Source organism: Acromyrmex echinatior, chromosome 19 (genome assembly GCF_024713525.1).
Source record: "Acromyrmex echinatior isolate Ae372 chromosome 19, ASM2471352v2, whole genome shotgun sequence".
Lineage (NCBI taxonomy): Eukaryota > Metazoa > Arthropoda > Insecta > Hymenoptera > Formicidae > Acromyrmex > Acromyrmex echinatior.
In genome coordinates this window covers 5,474,596-5,498,911 of record NC_141870.1, presented here as the reverse complement: position 1 = coordinate 5,498,911, position 24,316 = coordinate 5,474,596, and the positions used below count along the sequence as shown (strand labels likewise).

The 24,316-nt window shown below is 33.3% G+C and overlaps 1 protein-coding gene across 3 annotated transcripts in view; it reads right to left on the bottom strand.

Moving 5' to 3' along the window:
• Nucleotides 1-354: 354 nt before the first annotated feature.
• LOC105149042 (protein O-mannosyl-transferase TMTC1) overlaps nt 355-24,316 on the bottom strand; it is a 222,199-nt gene continuing 198,237 nt past the window's right edge. The window contains exons 12-16 of one of the 3 annotated variants that reach the window (XM_011061177.2): nt 17,854-17,994; nt 13,608-13,807; nt 13,286-13,421; nt 5,166-5,295; nt 355-4,051 (exon numbers count right to left, since the gene is read on the bottom strand). In XM_011061177.2, the coding sequence (XP_011059479.1) occupies nt 3,866-4,051; nt 5,166-5,295; nt 13,286-13,421; nt 13,608-13,807; nt 17,854-17,994 (793 nt within the window). In that variant the 3' untranslated portion in view covers nt 355-3,865. Of the gene's footprint in view, nt 4,052-5,164; nt 5,296-13,285; nt 13,422-13,607; nt 13,808-17,853; nt 17,995-24,316 lie in introns of those variants that run through there. The other 2 variants (XR_015548279.1, XM_087416076.1) reach the window with 2 other exon arrangements.

The following is a 24,316-nucleotide window of genomic DNA, read 5'->3' as shown; positions in this document are numbered from 1 at the left end:
ATTTCAAGCAAATGCACCAGGTTGACGATACTAAATAAACGATCTTCCGGTGAATACATATCCGTAATTGTGATAAATTATTGCAATTGCAGTAACAAATGCACATTACACACTTAATGAAAATTATGACCGTGCTATCATGTTAGTTCCGGCTAAAGTTTGTCGACCTATTCTTGCCATGCTTATGGGAGGAAGGGCGATCTGTAAATTTGCCGTAGCTTGGTCGGCGAGACCGCAATTTTGGCCGGACGACCATAATTAAACGAGGGAAAACTGGATAATTGATTAGGTATGGGTAGTCTGGAATCGCCAATATTGTCGGATACCAGCACATAAATCAAACATACGTGGATATATGTATATAAACATACACTTTATTATGATAATTTATAATTGCTGTATTATTCACAATGAGTATGAGTAATAACGTATCGTAATTAGATATACAAACTGGTCTATCGAGTAGTAACCTAGACTAATTAAATTGCGGCTAATTATACACGGCCCCACGTTCAATTTCTAATGTCAAACTTTCGCATTTCAATATCGCGAATTTTCCAATTTTACACCTTTTTAAAAATGTTCTTTCGTCTGTGCTGTTAAACGGATCGATAATGTTAATTATTTCACGATACATTTCATCCGTTAGTTCCGTTTGATAATAATAATATACTAATTGGCTGTTGGATTTGTCGATCGGCCAAACGTCCTGATAAAAAAAAAAGAGATTGCTAGAATAAAAATAAAATATGTATTGTAATATATATCGAATTATATTTGCTGACATTTACATAGAAAGTACGGGGCTCAATTCCTGCAGCTATATGAATTGCAAATTATTTTTAACCGTCGGATCTTTTCAACGTTTAATTACCATTACGTAATATCACAAAATTGTCTTCACTAATATAGCAGAATAGACGTATCTGTCACGAGTAATGTAATTTTTATATATGCAACTATGCTATCTCATGGAATTTATAATGAAATGCAGTGATGCTAAATGCTTATTTTCCATTAAAATTGGAGAAACGCCTAAGGCTTAAACGTACGAAAAATAGAATACTTAGCTCACTTCCATACCTTGTATTAAATGTATTAGCTTCCACGTATTTTATTTCTTACCTTAGCTAATGAGCAACTCTCCTATGACCTCTTATTTTAATAGCTTCATTCGTATGATTTCTACGAGGAGAAAGCTTGATTCCTCATCTCTTAATTGTAATGATAGTATTATGCTTGCGCAAAATTTTTGCAACTCTGATTGACGCTGGCCGATTAACGCATAATTTACACATTATGTTAACGTTAATTTTAACTAAATTTTTTTCCAATTGGTTTGATTGTTAATATAGGATAATATAATCAAATTTATATACTCATCTACATAGAATCTAAAAATATTAAATAAATATAATTTATATATTGTAACTCTGATATTAGATACAAATTAAAACGAAGAAATTTGATATATTCTACTTAATGTTTATCACAAAATAAAATACTGCAATAAAGATATTTGAGCTGTAAATAACAAACAAGAGTCGCAGACAGAAAAATATAGTAACTGAAAATGTAACTTCATACATATGCATTACCATTTCCATATACCATTATAGTTTAGATCTTATTCTCGTTTCGTTGCATTTTTCCCACTATTCGCAGCGTTCTGCGAAATACCACAGGCCGTTGTATCCGGATGGCCAAAATTTATTTACTCGAGTTTGTTATAACGATATTACAGGACAATAATTTATAGTAGAGAAGTTTAATAAGCATCGACAAAATTTTCGATGTAACATTTCTTTTCTGTATACAGGTATATACATTGGTCTTCTATTAAGTTTTGACAAAGTTTTGCAAGTATTCGTAAAGTGACATACAAATTAAATTCATCATATTGTATAATAATATTAACAGATTATATTTTATTTATTTTGTTACGTTATATGCTGAATTAATCACGAAAGAAAATTGATTTAAATTAATTAAATTATTTTAAACTAAATTATTTTAAATGTTTCCAGTAATATTTTATTTAATTCTTTTATTTAATTTCAGTATTACGGTCAAAGTAATAATATAATTTTGATATTAATATTTAATTAATATAAAAAATACTACAGAGATCTTTCTCTCTTTCTATCTTTCTCTCTCCCTTTTTCATAAATGTTGAAAAAAGCTTTCATAGAAATCGTTCTTACGATATACTTGCAATAGAACATTGCCGTACCAAGCTCATCGAAGAATGTATTTCTTTAAAATTATTTGTTTCTTTAATTTTCATACAAAAGCCATACCAAACGCCACAGATTAGCGGCACATTCATTACCCTAGTATTGGCACCGTGTATTTACGTGCGTAAAATTGCGTCTACGAGAGAGGAACACAAAGTACGATCCGAGAAAAAGAGTCTCAAAAGTATATGCGTATTCTCTTTTCATGCATTGTGCTATTGTCATATTTTATTATGAAAAAGATAAAATTCATCATAATTTCATTTTTCGTGTACAGCTTCCATCTTTGGCGTAGAAAAAAATATTATATGTCAAAGAATGATTGTGTATATAAAAAATAAAATGTTAATTTTAACTTAATGCCGTATAATGAATTTTCTGAGATGTGCAAAAATGTTAAAATTAACACTTTTGCATTTCTCAGGAAGTTTACTATATCTCATTAAGTTAAAATTAATATTTTATTTTTTACAGTGTGTGTGTGTGTGTGTGTGTGTGTGTGTGTGTGTGTGTGTGTGTGTGTGTGTGTGTGTGTGTGTGTGCGTATGTGTTGGGTATGTGTATTTGTTGGGAATGAAAATTATAAATGTTTATGCGTACAGACTCTTTGTGAACAAGGTCGATTTATTTTTAATACGATGATAACCACTCATATATATCAAGTATTTTTGAAATAATTATAGTTTCGCTGACTTTTCGAACGAAACCTTTATGTCGAGATATTTTTCACGAATGCAATTCTCAATTTTTTTTATTACTGTTTGTTAAAATGCTTCATCTTTCTGGTATTACATACACAACGGTGCAGCTTTATCACTGCACCGAAACGGACATCGTAAAAACGTTGAAAGCACACACGAGATACAGCAAATATTTATAGAAACACGTCGTACTACATGTAACTATATTATCAATTACAATTATCACGTTTCAAAAGTATAGGTAGATACACGCTTGAACGCACACGGCTCTAAGTTATATCCGATTAAGTATGCCTTTATCAATCAACTTGCTTATATCGTTCGTCGCACACAGTTAATCGCTCGAATCTCCCTTGGTCCTCTCTCGTTAAATATTCTTATATTGAATTTAAAAGTGGCAAAATAATTTTCAAGGAATTTAATTCTAGCATTCGATTCTCACCATTAGCGCACATTGTCATTTGTCCTGGCGAATGATTTCAGAACGCCATATCGACGTTCGAAGCCAAAGTTATCTACGGAGCAGGCATCTGTTTCTTTATTTTTTTTTTGTTTTTATTAACGACTTAATTTTTTTCGAAGAGACCGCGACTCGCATCGTCGCTGTCCGATCGACAGGATAAACAGGATGCCACGAAGAACGCGAGGACACATATATATAAACGATAACGATATATGCGTACCTTCTTAGATTTCGTTATCGTGATTGATCCGCGACAGGTCGGGCTTGCGGTCCTAGATAGCACACAAACACAGCATACGAAAAATATTCAGGCATTCCACTATAATAGGACTCTCTTCGTCGCTGACGATCGTCGGACGAGGCTGCTACGCGGTCGGAGTATCGCGTTTCTTCCTTCATCTTTCACGGCCTGTTTTCAGCTGGCGAACGAGCAGGAGGTAGACCCGTTCCCCAATTGGGGCGGACTAAAGCGTCTCTAGAAAATTCTGCACGAGCAGGGTGGGCGCGGTTACACGCGTCTTCCCTTTTCTTGGCTGTCTGCAAGCACGCACGTTACAACGCGGCGCCCGTTGCAGCTGTTCCGACTTGTTGCTGTCTTGTTCGAGTTGCACCGACACGCTGGCCACGCGCGGTCTCGAACATCCATTCTCCTAGAACAGACAATTGCCGATGCTCCAGCGAAATTTGCGATCTCTCTGTGATTTACAGATTACTGCGGCGTACGTTGTACGGACGGGTAAACTGGGGTAAACTGCTACGCGTAGTAACTCACTCACGATTGTTCATGATGAATGCGAAGAGCGTTATCGATATACGAAATTAACGCGATATTAAACGATTGTTACATTCGAAGACATATAACTGCAAAAGTTAAATGGTACACACAGTAATGGTACGGTACATTAATTAATTAATAGTATTGCTTTTGAATACCGAGAGAATATGAGAACTTGAGAATAATTAATGCTGAATATCAGTTTAAATACAGAAGTTTCTAGTTGAGCTAAATACAATTTCAGAATTATGTAACTTTGACAAATTTTACTGTGCACGTCATGCTTTTAGTCATGGCTGACGTTACTTTTGTGCGCACTCAAATATTTCAAATTCTATCATGTCACTGTGATTTATAGTTAATTTTGATTTATGAGTTATGTATGTGTGTGATCACAATTTAAAGTATGTGCATAATGTACGTTTATTTGCTTTCTTTGGTACGTACAAATTCGTTGAACAAAAAAAGAGAAAAGACTGCATTTTTCCTTTACGTGACTTTAGAAAAGATATTCTCATTTCTGAAGCTTCATAAATGTTCTAGCAAAAAGGCAGCTTTAAGATTATTATCAGTGTGCATGTGATTATCACAAAAGCGATTTAATCCAGACAAAACGGTAAGAGGATAATGTGTGGCTAAATGTGCAAGTACTTAAATCTTTAATGAGTGGAACAAGTCATTCTTGAGAAAACTAAGTTGAAATGGGACCGGAATGATGAAAGACAGAAGGAAAGAGACTAAACGGAACTACATCCATTTAATCAGAATTATGGCGACACGGCATGACCAAAGAATCTTAATCAGTCTTGTAGAAACGAAAGAAATTCGCGCATCGTATCGTGCTAGTAATAACTTTTAAGATTATCCACTTTGATAGACAGACAAAGGCACTATTGCATTAAGATAACAGATGGCAGTATGAGAAACTAACTGAATCCACGAAACTTTGCTACTATACACGCGATGCTCTTATGACCGAAACTACTAACCGATATACAGAGATTCCGTTGATGTTGATGAGTCCTTTGACGAGACTCGCTTTGTAACTCCCACGCACGAATATACAAGTCTCCGCGATAGATGAAGCCTCCTCGTTTCGCTCGTAACATTAAATGCCATCTGAAACAAAGAGGAAAATAAAATTCCAGTGTTAAGCGTGTTACATAATTTATATTCTTTTGCTTTCGTGGTTTGTATAAAATTGTGTTGCATAGCAAATTGTAAAATATTTTCGTGAGCAAAAGCGTGCGTTTTTCTCAGAGATCCATTCCTTAAATTATAGAAATGATCAATATATAATTGCTGAAGAGAGAAATGAAGATTTATTTCCTCTTTATAAATTGAATCTCTCCCTCTCTTTCTCTCTTTTTCTCTCTATTTCTCTTTCTCTCTTTGCACATTTAAAATTTTCCTCAGTATAAATTTTCGCGCTGATGTAGTTCCAGTGTCATTATTCAACATCCGAAGGCACACTCCATAAAATAAATTCGTAAGTAACATACCCTTTTTTACGCTTCACTTACACTCTAGTTCATCGTCGTGATCTTTTCACTCACGCCCGAACATCGTATTTATGAAGCGTAAAAGAGGAAAAGTTGATTGACGAGAATGATACCAATATTCGCGATCTTATATATATCAATGTATTCAGGGTGGTCAGTGTAACGGTCTGCATGATTTTTTAAATACTTCCGACAGTTAAAAAAAAGTTAAAAGAATATTCATTTGTTTTATATAGGCTACAACATGCGATAAAAGAATTAAAAAGATCAAAGTCATCTTAAATTTAAAAAATTTTTTAATTTAAGCACCATACAATTTTTTTTACATAATATTGTAGGGGTCTTCAAGACAAATTCAAATCACTATCGAACCGTCACTTTTATTGATGTTTTATTGATTTTATTGATACTTAATATAAAATTTGTAACATTATTTGTAACAACAGTACTTACGACTTCTGACTAGAACACAGAATATACGTACATATATACATGTACTTATTTAATAAGATATGCAATAAAATTAATAAAATATCAATAAAAGTAATATTTCTGATATGTGACCGTGATTTAAATTTGTTTTGAATACAATATTATGAAAAAAATTGTATGATGATATTTAACAAATTTAAGATACCTTTGATTTCCTTATGAAAAAAAAATCTAAATCTAAATTAAAATTTTTTTATCGCATTTTGTAGCCAATATAAAACAGATAAATATCTCATTCTTCAATCTTTTTTTTCTGTCAGAAGTGTCTAAAAAATCATTACGCTGAATACCTTGTTTATATGACGCTAGCAATAATAAACTTGACTATAACATTTCACACTCGATAAACTCCGTGTAATATCTATACATATAACGTAGCTCTAGTTTCGTTCTACTTTATTCTCTTTATCTCAGAACCGTTTACTCTTGATTATAGTTCACAAAAAGAACGATTCATGCATTATAATCTGTCACTGTAACTCGTTATGTACCGAGATATCACCGATCTAAAGATTCTATCGCGTGAAAAAGCGTGAAATTTACATACTTTTTGTACAACAAACTGATTGCACTGCGAATATTACGGGTTACATAATACGTAAAGTAGAAAAATGTAGCTTTAATGCGACGTACGTCATAGACATAATATATCGCATAATTGTAACTCAATAATTTTCAAGCAAGCGAATAAATCTTGTGATGTCAAAGTGAACGCTGTATTGTCCCGGTGCACGTTCAGTCAGTCGAATAATCCTGATTGTTATCAAGGCTGTAACATTTACGCGGACGCAGTTAGAGCAGGTTCGAAGCATTGACAATACCAGCGTTTTCGTACCGGTTAATCGAACGCGTGCCTATGTATATCGAATAGCTTCCACCCCTCATCCAGTATCAATGCCGATATCGACCCATGCCAGCAACAACGTTGACGTTCGGCTGGTCCGAACCGACTGTAATCGCAACGTGACTTAGCAATCTCACGTGTCTCCGAGCACATCGGGTCAGTTTCAAATCGCTCGTGATCGATCGTACGTCCTACTGGGAGATAGTCATGTTGTTGCAACATGCATGTTGCAGCAACATGACCAATTCAGTCTAAATAATATCAAAATGGAAAACGGCAGATAAAAAAAAAATATTCATAAAAGAAGTTCAAAAAATGACGATATCAACGTTGGATTTTTATAATATTGAAAACCAGTATCTGCAATTTCAACAAATCTATTTTTTTACTACAAATTTTTATTACAAATATTGATATATACAACATCTTGTGCTTCGATCTGTGAGCAAAAATGAACACTGCTATACGCAAATACCACTATTACGATTTTACTAGAAGATTTAAGGATTAAAGTTTTGCAGAATTAAAGTTTTGCGGTGAGTATTGTTAAAGCCAACCGCGAGCCCTTCTATCTCGTACGGACATTCGTGTGAAATAAACTCTAATTCAACTGTGGTTGTAACGAAGTGGTAACGCGCGGTACCACCGGTCATATCGGCCGTTCGGTGGTTCACCAATAGACCGGATGAAACACATGGCATACCATGAATTATAAAATCGCTATTTACAGCGGAAGATAGAGACCATGTCGGCTGCGAGCGATCGCGCGCGAGTCGGAACACTGGGGTAATATCGCATCCTGCATCCCGGAAACGATAGTGGCGAAGGTTGATCTAAAATTATTGCGGCACACGCACATTTCTTTCTCGTAGCCGAATTGTTGTTAAAAGTTGCGTGAGATCGCAACCATAACGATGAGTCGTTGCAGTTTGCGATTGCCGGGGCGAAATTGGTGATATAGACCATCGTTTTCCTCTCATGTTTATGACTTCAAAGATAAAAAGGAATATTTGCGCGAATAAACACGTTGCGTTTTATTGATCAAAACTATGGGAATACAGGTAGGCATCGGTAAATTCTCGATTTATCGGTTCGTTGAGCATTGAACGCAACGGCGATGACGTCACTGCGTCCGTATCATTATCTGCCGTGGCTTTTCTTTAAATTTATATATCTGATAGAAAAAAAAAACGAGGATAGTTCGACGAACTTCTGCTGTAATCAGCCATTCGATCGTTGGCTAATTTCTCATGTTTTTCTTTATTTTAGATGTTATTAGATGATTCACCTACCGGGACATATTCATTTTGTTTTAACAGTAGTTATAATTATAAGATAATTTCGTTTATGTCCAATGAAAGTTTTATGATCTTTACACGTTAATTAATGAACCAATAAATATTTATCTCGATGCGCACACCACGCGCTCCGAGTTTCAAATTATTTGAATCGACATAATTTAATGATAGGCAAATAAGTAAATTTAAACAATAAATGAGACTATATTTCAAAATTATTTTCATATGAACATACACTTTCGACACTCGTTGCACGTGACTTTGCATTTTACAGTAATTTAACCAAATGTTTTGGAAACTGAACATTTGTATAATTCTTTAAATGAAATGGATATGCACTGAATAGAAAACATTTGTACCAGGCGACTTCACATGCCGTGATCAAACGATTTTAACACATTCGTGGAGAAAATGCGCTTCTAAAACGAAACAATAATTAGCGATATTCAACAGTTGTTATTTAGCCTTTTCTATTGATAGTTTTAATACTATTCGTGCTGTTAATTCGATTATAAAAATCTACTGACTGCATATAAAATAAATAACTAATTACAATATAAGATAAATATTGTATATCCATTTTCAATTTTCATGCATTCATTTACAAGTTGTCGTGAACACGATTTTTGCGTACAAATAAAATGTTTATCCTGTTATGAAATTAACATAATGCATATCATTATAAATTTATAATATTAGCTGTAAAAATAAATAAATAGATATTTATATCATGATATAAATAAATTTAAATATAAACTTATGTATCTTTTCATAAAAATGCTTTTTCCATATTTTTTAATTCACTTGTTATTACAAGTGTACCAGAAAAAAATATGAGAAAAAATGATTACAGCATCGAGTCATCAATAATGTTCACTCTAAGCACAAACACCCCGTAGAGCATAACTCCATTGTTAACGACAATGTAGTGGAAAGACCGTTAATGGTTGAGAAAATTGCGTCCAGAAACTATTAGATTTTATCTCCGTAAGAAATTATGGTCCATCTCGATGATTTCGAATCGAATAAGATATAGCATATTTCATAAGAATTGAGATAATATAATCTAGCACTTTTTTCCAATCTTACTGTTATTATAAATCATATGTGAACATTATATAACTTTTATTATATTTGAAATGTTCTACCATATAAAATAAATTAATTTAATTTTTCATTAAAATAAAACAAAATTCTATATAAATGAAAAAAGCGTATGTTATCTGAGAAAACTTTGGCATCCTACAATTTTATAATTAAAAATTATCATATTTTTGAATACGTTTTATTGTAGGAATGTAGATCATTCTTATCTAAGTTATTAGAAAAATCTGCAAAACTTATATAAAATATTTCATCAAATATATATTTTTTATTAAACTATTTGAGAGTGAAAAAGGATAAGAGAAGAAGAGAAGAGAGGAGAAAAGAGAAAAATTTGGAGGGAGAGAAGAGAAAGAGAGAGAGAGAGAGAGAGAGAGAGAGAAAGCGCAACTGTCCCAAAATGGGGTATCGAATCGTAATATGTCACACGTTCAGTTGGTGGTTTTCTCGACAATGTCAATATCATATTGTACGTCCATAAAAGCAAACGGGGACGAAATATTCGATATCGAGCTACGTGCCGATCGCGACACTTAATTACTTCAGATCGGAAACGGCGTGTCCCGGAGCGAGGCACAAATGAAACCGTGACCCAATCAACGAAAACCGCAGGCGATTTATGAGAAATTAATCCAACCATCGCGTATGGAATGGAAAGCGGAAATATTGGGAACTTGCCTCAGCTTGGCTTTAAATAAATGAAACGTGAAGCACCCTCGCGTTCTATAAAAAGTTTGTGGCACATTTCCCGTTGACGACTGATGCTATTCGAAATAATATAATTAAACAAGGTCCCTGTACTGCTTTTTGCGATCGTCGGATTGAATAAATGCCTTTCAAACTCCGTCTCGTGCGTTGACGGACAAGAACATCCTGAATGATATATTTCTCCTACAACTGCAGATTTATATGGTATTGAATGCATCGAGCGACAAATGTGAATTTCTCGTTTTTATTGGTGTGTGTGTTCATTACCAATAATGTGTAGGTTAAAAATATCGTGTTCTCGTAAAATGCACGGCGAATTAATCAATATGGCGCGATAAAATATCATAAGTTTATAATAGTTTTATATATTTCTTTTTAAATAGAAATATACAGAATGAAAATTATTCATCTGGATCCCTATGTTGTAGCTCTTAACGATAATACCCATATTGTTATTTTAAGCATGTATTATACATATTTGTGTGTGTATGTATAATAAAAAAAGCTATGCAATAACAATATGACAATAACGAACTATCGTTAAGAATTATAAAATATCGATGAGGTCTCTAAAAAAAATGCAAACAGTAAGGATATTAAATATAAAATAATTGTTCTATTCCTGTAAGAAAAAATTACTTTGGATGTTTTATATATATATATTAATAGTTGCGAATCTATGTGTAAAATAAACTCATTGTACGAAATTTTAATGAATATAAATACAACAGATAGCCAGAGATCCGGTCTGAAAGGTTTTTTTCGGTTCGATTCCGGTTCCGGTTTAATAAAATATCAAATAAATGTTCCGGTTTCAGTTTCATTAATTTTTTACTAAGTAAAGAAAACCGAAACGGTAAAAATTACGGTTTTTTTCTGTTCTACTTATTCGCTTTATTCTATTTATTCTTAAAATTTATTCTATAAGAAGAGGGAGGGGGAGAGGAAAGAGAAAGAGAAAAACAGAGAGATCGTGTTTACTCTTTTAATCTAGACAATTCAACAAGAAAGAGGCGTCAATCTGATCACGTGATTGTGAACAAAAATTACTTAAACATTTCAAACATATTTCTCTCGAGCCTTTCTTACAACTTATTTTATTCTTATGTGGATAGATCTCACTTATTACATAAAGTCTACATATGTATTCTTAAATTTCATGATTTGGAATAAATTTTTGCAACATGTTGGTAAGGAAGATCTAAATGAAATGCTAGTATCTTAAAAAAGTTTACATTAAATATGTCTCGCGATTCCGCCAGATTCCTTATATCATATTAGATATAATATTTGAATTCCAATTGTTAAGAGAGCTGGTGACGATAATACTGGATTGAACATTAGTGATTTAGGTGAAGGAACGGGTAGGATAAAGTCAAATTTAAGAACAAGGATAAAATTCAAAGATTAAGAAAAAAGAATTGAAAAACACCATACAATTTTACCGGTTCGGTTACAATTTCGGTATTATAAACTTTTATACAAAATTTAGGTACTGTTTTGATTTCATTTTACTAAAAAAAAAAAAGTTCCAAAACGATTTTCAGTTCCAATTTTGGTTTGGTCCGAGTCCCTGCGGATAGCAGAACAATTATATCTGCTACAATTATTTTATATTTATTTAGAACTCATAAAAATGGTAATTATCTAGATCTCATATAAAATGGACTGTCTAAAGTTTTTTTCTGTTTTCTTTCAGCCACTACGCAACTGTATACTTTATGCTCTTCACCCCACCATTCCGTTACGGGCTGCGGAGAGATTTATATTTGCATTTAAAATCCGAGCGATGCGCCACATCTGTCAAACGATGCATATTGAAATTTCGCGTGTGGTAGCAACACAGAGAGAAAAAGAGAGAGGGAGAGAATGGTTCTCGCTGCTCGACCGCCTGTCCGCCGGCGCCTCTCCGAGCGTTGTTTCTCCAAAATTTTAACCCCCTTTCGCCCCGTTGCTCCTACATCCCCTGGGCCACGCCTACGTGCCTATCTCTGGCACTGCAAAATTCGTATACGTTCGGACGACGATTCGCCGCCGCGGCACTTCGTTGTTGGCAAGCTCGAAATAGAAAGAGAGAGAGAAAGAGAGAAAGAGAGAAAGAGAGAAAGAGAGGATAAGTGAATGAGAGTGAGAATGAGAGAGAGAGAACACCAACTACAAAAACAACGCGAATCGTCGCTGGCAAATTTACCGTACGTGTTTTATAGGCGCTATTTGCACACAGCGGGACGCGGGAGGATTACAGTGTGAGGGTGGAAAAATGGGCGATGGGGTGATGGCAGTCACAGCGAAAACATGGGGACCAGCCGCTTGCGCGCCCGTTATCGTATAATCTACGTGTGTACGTAGATGTGTGCCGCGTACATAAACGGCCGATGGCAAACTCGACCGTCGAGACAGAACGATCGCATCAACTCGCGAGACAGTATCGAATCTATTTTCGTTTTTTTTTATCTTCTTTTTTTTTTAATTTTTTAATTTTATTCTTCGATGTATACTTCTCGCGAAATACGAAAATCACGTGGAATTTTTAATCAATCCGCGCGGAACGAAGATCGAGTTCAGAGAGATCGCCGGAAAAAAATTGAATTCGTTCATTGATTGCAAATTGACGTGCGCGCTAACGTACCGAGTACTTGCCGCGCGAATAAGCCCGCTGCTCGATTCGCGCAACGCTGTAAAGCCCATCTGAAATTGAAAGGATTTCCGCGCAACGGAGCCACGCTTCGTCGCATGCACGGAATTCGTAACATGCGGAAAAGCCTGTGTTTGTACACGATCTCGCAATGCTGCCGAGGAAATTACAAATTCGGACATTACATTGCGCAATCCAAACTGCGGCGATATTCTCCAGGGTGTATATTCGATGCTGTTTTAAGTAATCCGGGGAAATTGCTTTGATGTGACTCTTTCACCCATTTCAACGTTTTGTGCGAATGATTAGATGCGTGGAAGAAAGCAATATGTGGATACTGTTCTCAATAAGTAATCTTATAGAGTACTCATATAATAACATTATAGAGATTATATTTCTCATTATATTCTCTTATTATTCTCGTAATAACTATCCTATAACGTAGGTCGAGGCAATTTTCTAATTTGTAATGGTAACTTTGTATGTTTCAACGATATACGCATGCACATAGAATATAAATGCTCACCTGATGATGAGCTGATGTACTCTAGACCACTGACCTCGCGACCTCAAAATCCTGAGCGTACCAATAAGCGACGGTTTGTGCGACGGAAAGATCTCCATCGCTTTGAAATAGTATCGGAGTGAGGGCAACCATTTGCCTGAAAGAGACGAAGCAAGTTTGTGCCGCGAGTGTAAATTTAGGGTTGCGATCATGCGAACTGCTTGGTAACTGCAGGTAACTCTGACGAGATTGCTCTACTTTTGTCGACAAGTAGTGCTTCTCCTACCCGGGATTTGAAGGTCTTCCACTTGCTACTCTAAGCTTATTTCATTTAGCAACTCACCGTTCTTGTATAACCAGTAAGCATACTCAGCGAGAGCGTCCGGGTTTCGTGGTTGAAGGTGAATTACGTGCCTCAGGAGCTCGCCTGTTGCAGGACCGGTAGCGATTCTCGCTAGAACCCTAAATGCCGGTGCGTATGCCGGATCCAGCGACACGCATCTCCTCAGCATCTCAATGCACTGTTCAGTTCGATTCGTTCTTCTAAAAGCAAAATTTTACGAATGTGAAATATCGTATGTAAACATGTTCACACGTTACGAAACATAGGATTTAGAATAGCAAGATGTCATTTTAAAGACGCTGTCAAAACATCATTTGGCGTCATTTTGTTACTTGGGTTAATACGGACAACTTTTAGTAAAGTTATAAATTTTTATATATAAATTCTTAACTAATTTAATTCTATTATAATAAATTTTATAATTGTTTTCTGTACGGAATGAAATAAATGATATTTTAAAACGTTTTCAGCGTATTATACAAGTAGATACATAAACAGTGATCAAACAATTTTAATAGAACGTAATAAATAAGTAAAGAAACGTAATGTAATTGGAAGATTGTCATTTATTATTCTTAATTAATAACGAACAATTCGATTCCAATTAGCATTGATTATAGATTCTATACATATCGTTCGAATATTTAATCACTCAATATCGTCAGATGCGCCGCTTTAACTACTGTCATGGATATATTTATTTCTTGCTTGCATTGCTTTATTGTTCGATAAAAATGCTACATATTTCAAAGTAGGTTGATAGGCTGGTAAAGGCTCGACGTTGAAAAGACCAACGAACAAGGTACCACGATAAATTTGGCGTTTCTGTACAAATTGAACGGCAATTTCGCGAATGCGTCCGGTTGAATTATAGTCGTGCGCTTTCATGTAATCGACTTTACGCCGACAAAAGACTCGGTAATTGTCAGAGAATGCCAACGCCAATAATGCTGATCGACAATACCGTTTTTACTGTTTACGCCCGTAGCTTGAGCGATGCTTTTTATGACTATCGCTCGATCAACTATTTCATCTAATGAAAAGAAGAAATATTAATTGAATAAAAGAGCATTTATATGTACGAACGTATATCCATTTATATTTATACATTTAATTTATCTTAAATATATTTTAGATTACCTCAAAATATTTCCAAAGCAAGTTTTTTTTCATAAATTTGTCATTTATTATATCCTATGCCATTATATTTGTTAATCTTCACATGAATCAATTCTGGTGAGAATTATTTTATATGTCATGTAATGTACGTGGAAACGTTTGAAGACAAAAATTAAATTTGCACAAAAATGGATACGTGTGCGCAATAAAAGTATATTTTAAAAATATATAATACAGAGTATGTTTCAGGACAAATTTCAAAGGATAGAACATTAAAAGAATCAGTTTTCACTGTAGAAACCTCTACCTTCCGATATATTTTAAAGAGCTTTGCGTCCAGTTGTATGTGGCATTTGACAATGATAGTTCGCTTCCCTTAATTTTGTTTTTGCAAAAAACTAACAGCAACTAACAAAACTAAAGCAAACACATGGACTAGTATTGTCAGACGTCACGCGCAATGCTGCCGCGCGATTGATTATGTATCTTACTATCAATTTAAACAAGAACGTGTAGTTTTTTAAATTCGTTGGAAAAAAGACACAGGTTCCTTAACAAAAGTTGGTTCTTTTGGTAACAGCTACTATTTCTTAAAGTTTATCTCTAAAGTCTTTAAAGTCCTTTTATGTACATTTGTAATTATGTCTTACTAGAATTTTTGTAATTCTTTTCATTTTCTTAAAAATTGATACATAAATAGAGATATTGAAGAAAATAATCTCTTATTCTGGGACTCTTATTCTGTACATATATCACATTAACGATATTTAAGAAATAAAAGTAATAGAAATTAAACGAAATTCGGAACATTTTCAAGAGTAATAGAAAGTATTTTATATTTTTACATTTTCTTGATAAATAATGTAAATAACATGAATAATGCATTCGCAATAATAACACGCATTCCTCTAATCAACACGAAAATAGAAATAAAGACATGTGCCGCATGGTCCACGCACGTATAATTATCCTCAAAGAGAATCATCCAGTTATAGCATATCTCAAAGAGAATTATCTTATTATTATAGCATGTCATATGTGTGATGTGTATGTGTGATGCGTTTCACTTGCGTAAGGCTCTGCGCACAATAGCAGAAATAAGAAATTAGGAATAAACGATTTTAACGATTTTATCAAAAATCGGATACATCGGAATACACGGTTTCTGATAGGTTGAAATCGTTTATTCTTTATTCCTAATTCCTTATTCCTTCTATTATGCGCAGAGCCTAACACATATTATGTATAGCATCGCATTCCATATATTTCAACTTGCATATTAATATTGTATAATTTATTTAATGCGTAAAGATGACATTAATATATAGAGGAAAAAGTGATATTATGACCAATGGTATAAATATAATGGTTCTTCTTAAGTATGACATTTTGTTAATGTGGCTAGGCATGTTGATTGCTGACGATTTCTTTTTTAAGGTTTTCATATCAAAATAATTATAAATCAATTGTAGCTCTGCTATTAATCTATAGTTTATATTATATGTATACAGATTTTTAGTACTGAACAGCCTATAAGCGAAAGAAGTTATGTGTACAATGTACACATTTGCATAATTTGAATACATACATTCTACAATATTTTATTTTTTTGTTAATTTTGTAATACTGTTTCTTAAACAAATACTGTTTTTTAACAAAATCAAATTTTTATATCTATTTTTGTGGAAAATCATATTATCATCTCTATTTCTCTTCGAGCCATTATGCAGTGTCACACTTTTATAAACAGCATCCTAATCAATAAATGTTATAATTTTGAGTCTAGAATCAATTGAGCAACATTTTGACAAATGTAATTGTTAAGTTTTAAATTTAAATATTGATTATTAACCAAGTTATTGTGTAAAATGTAAAAAGGATGCCATAATATATACTATCTTCTCCTCTACATTATATAAAATAAATTATATAACACATAAATGCTATATTATTGTAAAATTATATTATCAAAATTATAATAAAAACAGCCTAAATGTATTATTGTTTCTCGTATGTATTAATATTGTATTATATTACATAAATGCAGGGAATAGAAGTAACTCGTTATTTGTAACGAAGTTACAAGTTACTTTTTTGGTAATTTTAATGATAACTGCATTACTTTTTTTTGGTATCTTTTAGATACCCATCCGCTGTGATTAGTGGTCATTTAAGAAAGTAATGGAAAAATAACCAAAAGTTATTTTCTCAAGTAACGATAACTGTAACAAATTATTTTTAAAAATCAGTAATTAGTAACGATAACTTGTTACTTTTTCTACTCAGTAATGAGTAACGGTAATTTGTTATTTTTAAAAAATAACTTTTCATTTCTTGCATAAATGTTAAGTTGATATACTATGCTAACATACGATTGATGTAAAAAATTATTACATTAAATAGTTAATAATTATAACCGATTACTGAATTAGTTAAATTCGAATTTAATGTTATAGAGAATGAATAAATGTCTCTTTGTCAAAAGTCTTTTTATTTATGCTAAAATATTTTTAATAAAAATTAATAGCAAGGACAACGTTTGTTTTTATAATTTCTACTGTTACGTAATCACAGATAAAAAAGGAAAGATATAAATAGAATGTACATATGTAAAAGCAAATGAAACTAAAAATATTTAATTAGTCGTTGCATAAATATTTCATCGGATATGTGCAGGTTTCAAACAAAATTTCTCGGCAGAAAGAGGAAGAGAAATAAATGAGATCACTTGTTTTCACAATTTACGCACAATGAACGGAAAATTGTTGCATACACGCACTGGTCGACCGTATGTCCTATTTCTGCCCTTAATTAAATTTTAATTTATCAAGTAGGAAGACGTTAATTAAACTTTAATTTTAACCATGCCACCGGAATTACAGCTCATGCTAAATTTACCGTCGGAAACGCGGCTCGCGTTGGATCGATAACCCGTTGATATAACGGTGAACTAGCAGATGGAGAGATACTTTTATCACATAGAGAGAAGCAACGGTTCCTTATAATTAATTGATGATCATATAATTCATGAATTGTATCGACGACTAGACCAGTTAATAATCATTTTAATAATTGATAATCCGCAATGTTATATAATATATTTTCTCGGTGTTTATCATTCACTAACCTGTACAATCGTCCGAGATTATAATGAGCATTTACGTGGCCAGGTTGAGCGTTAATAGCCGCTAGAAAATGATATTCCGCTTGATCGTCTATCGTGAGAGTTCCAAGATTATTATGTGCACTGGCATATCCTGGCCAAAGCCTGGAACAAACAAAATTATACTTTTTTTAACATTTAATCCCTTATTAATTATATATGTTTTCACGTCATATTATGAATCCTCATGAAGTATCGTGTTCTGAAAAAAATATTGATTGATACTTCTGGGAAATAATTTTTGTAAAAATCTAACAATTATGTTTTTAATTTACTTTTTCATATCGTACGTACCGATTGTAATAAGATTAATTGTTATTCTATGATTTTAAATATTACTGAAGATTTTATGACAGTCACATACAAACTAGTGTGAAATTACTTAAATGAATCATAGACCACGAACAATTGGAGAATTAAGAAAAAAGAATGATAGAAGAGAAGAGTGAATCGCTAAAAAAAAAAACAGAACGCGAAAGAAAACAAAAGGATAAATTGAACAGACCGCGCGATTGAGGCTCTACAAGCGAGATAATGGATCAGAATTACCCCTGGCCGAATCCATTAGCATTTGATGGCGTCCGTCATTCTCGGAATAGTATTTCCGGCTATGAATCGTCACTGAATAAATTTTTTATACGTTTACTAAAACTACTAGCCAATAGATAATTAGTCAACATTTTTGTTTAATAAATTCAATTGCTTATTAGAGATTTTATTGATACATCATAAATAATATTATAATAAATTAGAATCAATCTGCTCTTTTAATTACCTAGAATGAATAAAAAATTAAATATTATCTCTACAGGGAAGTATCATGGTATAAATATTTAAATTTACATAGATACTTGCTCTTCTATTGGTTTCCAATATCTATTGTTAGAATATATAGTTTTCGTTTTGAAATATTCACATAAACATATATTACGATCGAATAGTATCTGCCGTAAGATATTCTAACAGTGCGACATTAAATGAAATTGGTTGAATTGGCCAGAGAAAACTAGAAATTGGATGTATTACATATTGCGTGCGACTTTGGCTCAACGTCAAGATGTAGCTGTATCGGAAAATATTAGAAGAGGAAGATACCAAGAAAGATCCAAGGTTGGATGTTTCGTAGTGGTATAACGGCCCGGTAGGGGTTACTTCCGAGAGCTCAGTAAGGGACCGTCAAGGGTGAAGAAAAATACGGAGATAGGATTCGTGTAAGAGTTACATAGTAGAATGAGAAAAGCGGATAAAAGTCCAAAAGGAAATCCAACAGAACGCTAGTCTGATAACATGAAAAAAAAAAGATAACTCAGTCAATATTTTATATACATATATTCTTGACGAAAGTCTATTTTGATGTGTGGATTTAGGTGACTATAATGTAATTATTCTTAACAAAATAATACTTTGTAATTATACTTTGTATTATTTCGATAAATACATTCAACGGAAAATTATGTCATCATTTTGCCATTCCTCGAAATTCTTTAGCGAAATGCAACATCGATGATCACGATTAAATCGAAATTTTACGTCGTAAGCTGTGACGTGATCCTGGTTACAGATAGCTATCAAATTTTTCGAAATTCCTTTCACCGTCTCAAGATACAGACATGCCTTGTACCTTGGCTTCTCTGCCTCCGAGAAAGAGGATTGCATAGAAGGTATGCGTTGCTTCCGTCGAGGATAAGTCACAATCCGTGAAAATACTAGAGTGTGTCTGGGTAGTGAGAATACAAGGCAATGGAGAACGACGAAGAAGTCTATCCGAGTGGTAGGAAGCTTGCGTGTCTTCCTCTAAGAAAATTCGGTCGAGGATCGCGACGGATTCAGAAGTTGCTAAAACTCGGCACGATTCGGGGAAAAGCATTATTCTGTCGAATACAACGAGAATTCTTTCGTGAAGAATTGACGGAAGTTACCGTTTAGCCAAAATGAACATCCCGTGAGAAGCGTCGGTGCATGAAATCTAACTTGTTTGAAAGACGTCTTAATAGGATCAATTAGGAAATAAGAAGAGCGAAGCATCCGTGACGAAATAATCCCGAAGAGATGATCTTGCATGTCCTTCAAGCGCAAGACCCGAATGACACAGTTACGAAGAACTGCAGTCATTAATTCACTGCTGAAAGAAAGTTTCCCTTTATGCTCGATAACTTCCTTTTAAATTTCAAATTTTGCAAAATTACTTTCATTTTATCCTGACTTAATTTGCTATTTTATTCCAGTTGAAATATATCATGTCAAATTTTTCTAATAATTCCACAACAATTCCTAAAATCAATTAGTAAACTTACTTCTAATCACCTGTATCATCATTTAGAGTGGCGAATACGAAATGCCGTACCACGTAATTATTTAATTAAAACTATACTTGTACAGTATCGATTTTTTTTACTGTGTGAGCAAATTCTGTACTGTATTCATGGAAATTCTGTTAGGTGTGGCATCACATCTAATAGAATTTCCACGAATTACAAAATTTGCTCACACAGTCAGAGTTGGACGGAGGTGAAGACGCGTATAGTTCGTGAGATACAGGGTGGTGCACGAAATGTCATACTATACTTGTTTTACATAAACATTAATTTTTTTTTAATTAGTACAGAACTTGTATAGAATTAATCACCAAGAAAACTGGAAAATTGTCTCTAATAAATTATATGTAAATAACGTTTACACGATGTGAACGGAACATCCTCGAATTTCTGTCACAATCTTTGTTTCCGCAAAAAACAACAGAACTTTCACTTTATGCTCAACATTTTAAGTCCATTATCCGCCATTTCACAAGTGTGTGCATTTTTATCGGACTCGTGATGCCACACCTAACAGAATTTCCATGAATTCTCTCGAGAATTTACTCATACAGTTAAAAAATTAATACTCCAGTATAGTTTTAATAAGATAATTAAATAGTATGACACATTTGTGCGCCACCCTGTACATTTTCTATGTCTCTAATTACATTGTTCGACAAAGTCAATTCTTTCTCTCTACAAAATTCCATAGTATACATACCCCGAAGATTTTTTCGCACAGAATGCTATGTTACGAACAGAATTTGCAAAGCACGGCAGGATTTTGAATAAATTGAAATGAAATGGATCAAAGACCACTCCAATTTACTGTTACATCTTAATTTACTAAAAATTCTAATTCACTATACAGTGTGATAGCGTTGTCAGTTTTATTATTTTAATTATCTGCGAAGATGATAGAAATAATATATGCTGTTTCCGGTCAATCTCTGAAACGATAATCAAGATGCGTTGCACGTTTCCGAGAATAACTCGAGCTCGAGTTAGGAGAAAATCAATCAGCTGTTTCGGAAACTTCGTTAAAAGTTTTCGCGTGTGTACGTGAACGCGAGCGTATGCTCGGGATGTGTTCCTTGAAAATCATGGCTTCAAGAAAGTCGAAGGGATCGCATAGTGGGTCGCTTTGCGAATCTTTTTACAGTGCATGTGATTAAATTGTCGCGTCTTTCATGCTTGGCAGGCAAAGCGTTTGATAATCCCGGATTTTCATATCTCGCAATCTACATAGGCTATATCAGCTTGCTTCGTTGCCCGGTCTCAACGCAACATGCTCACTACTATGTGCAAAACAACCTCGGGCTAGTCGCCTCCATAAAGCTGTACAAAGTTTTAATGAAGGCCATTTTGTCGTACGGCTTAGCTTCACAACAATTTTTCATTTGTGCCGCGGTATATAAAAGCGCACCTGACAATCCATCTGGAAGATAAGATCTGTACAAAACTTAGAAAAACGGAAATTTAATATAATCATATCGTTGTGTGCCTACAAGTGAAGTTCTTTTCCGAAATAAAAAGTACGAAACAAATTACCAGTAAAAAAATAAAAATAAAAATTGTCATATATACATTTGAATAGGTATAAAAAATGTTGTTTTTTATAATAACGTAAAAAGAACTACTAAATATTAAATAAAAATATAGAACTGAATTTCTTATTAAGTATTTTTGCAAACTTATGTTTTTCAACAAGATAATAATTAATACTCTACTAAGTAACTTGAGTAATGGATACTTAGTATTGAGTTGTTAACCATTAATTTATTGGACCGTATAAAGTAGACTCATGAGATCAGAATGTTAAAATAATTGATCGAAAAATTGGTCACCTTTCCTTCCTTCTAACTAGAGATTCTCTCATGCGGCATGTGGAATATGTGCTGTCGAAAACTAGTGTAAAAGATGGAACGCTGTACAGTGGTCTCCGGAGAGGGACGCAGAGAAACCTCGATATTTACACGTCAGGGGTTGCCACCCCCGTAAAGTACCCAGCGGGGTGCCGCGTGCCAGGAGTGTCTCTTTATTGGATAATAAATAACCTGTTTCATTTATAAGAAGGAGATAAAGTGTAGTAGACTATGTTCCCCAGATAGATCCTTCCTCACCGACTGCCTTTCCATGCAGCATCATTTCCCGGAAGTTGAAATTGCCAAGTATACGAACTGTACAGCGAATACTGTCTAACATTTATTTAATATGTCTGACATGACAGAGTTCTTTTCGCTACCAAAAAGTATACGATAAAAGAAAAGACACAAATATGTGAATAAATATCTTTGTATCCATGATGCGATAGTAAATTTTTCTTTGGATTTACTATTCACAAACGTAATGTTCATCCGATAAAGATAATTGTAAAAATAAAAATGTACTTTTAATTTTACGTTGTCCCAGAAAAAAATCAGATATGAATTCATTCCAAGAAAATATATTTAGTCTTATATATTCTCTATATAAGCACATATATAAGAGAGAAAATATGTACTTAGAATTAAAGAAGTATTCCGACATCGATTAATTTCTTTTAAGCAATAAAAAAAATTGGAATGTCAAGAGAAAAAAAACGAAAAATTTACAATCATTTAAAAACGTTGATTTAAAATAGTTTTATAACGTTTTGCCAATTAGAAGCGAAAACAAGTACTATCATTTTAAGCTTCGACGCTATAAACTATGATTCGAATACCGTGCTCAACAAAGTCATTACATCGCAACTTATCATTGGTGTTGTTTTCCGTAAAAGAAAGCTCAGTGACTAGCCTAAATGGCTTATAGTTCTTGCAAAATGTCCTGTCGTAATTTTCGATACGCTAGTTTTATGGTGGCATAGCATCGTAAAGTTAAGACAGCGACGATATTGGACATTTGAAAATTGAAAGAGAAAGAGATAAAGAAACTGGATAGAAATGTACATGTATATATACATATATATATATATATATATATATATATATATATATATCAGATTTGTTTGCCTGTTTTATTGCATAAACGAAATTGCAAATAAAAAAGCGTCAATTCTGTTAAATGAAAATAAAAATTTAAATAAATATTAATAGTTTTTATGATAATATTTAATATCTTTCTTTATATTTATCTTAAATATCACCATATCATATAGTATATATTATTTAAAATAAATCTAATAATTTTTTTCATATGAACTTGAATAATACACACAAATAATACATACAAATCTCATAATTAGAATTAATTCTAGGACATTACTCTCTATAAATATCTCCTTGCAAACGCGAAACAATGATGAAGCATCGCTACGTTGCACTGCGAAGAATCGATGACCAAACTATAAGCTCGCATTGCTAGCACGTCGGAAACGTCAGTGGATAAATTGACCACACGGCTTCCTTTTCAAAGTACACTCTACACTGCAGGTTCATTGTATACATGTACTTTTCACGTTGGTTCAATATGTTTCGATCGATTCGAGAGATTGTGTTAAGTTTTGCGCGAGCAGGATAATTACACAAGATATATATGACATAAAAGCAATAATATGACATTTCAATAACATTTTCCATAGTAATAGTAATAATTCTCTATAATAATGGTAATAACATTCGCAGTCAAGAGCATAGTTAGAATACTTTTACAAGGCTTAAGATAATATTACCTACTATTTTAGCTGAGAGTCATAAATACGCACGAGTTTTACCCGTAGAGCATTATTAAAATCGCAATACTTAGGATACAGCGAACGCTGCTAAACAACTACACCAAGTTTCACGTATAGCTACAGTCTTACGCAACGCAACCGCGTCTTATGCAAACTGAGTTATGGTAGCTTTATTCCATTATTTTTGTACTGAGCGCAAGAGAGTTCCGCTTTACTCGTTGAACTAATAAGTATACTGTGCAATGAATATACACGATAAACTTTTTAATAACTCTAGTCTTTTCCATTTATATTTTTAAAAATAGTCGACGTTACGTAGGAGATGAGTATAAAAACGATTAAATGTCAACGCTCATATTTAGATAAAAAAGGTAAATCGAGCGTAAAAAAACGATTCGCATTAATTGAATAGGATTACATTGTGCATGATTCTTACAAAACACACTCGAAGAGCAATATGCAGTAAATTATTGTT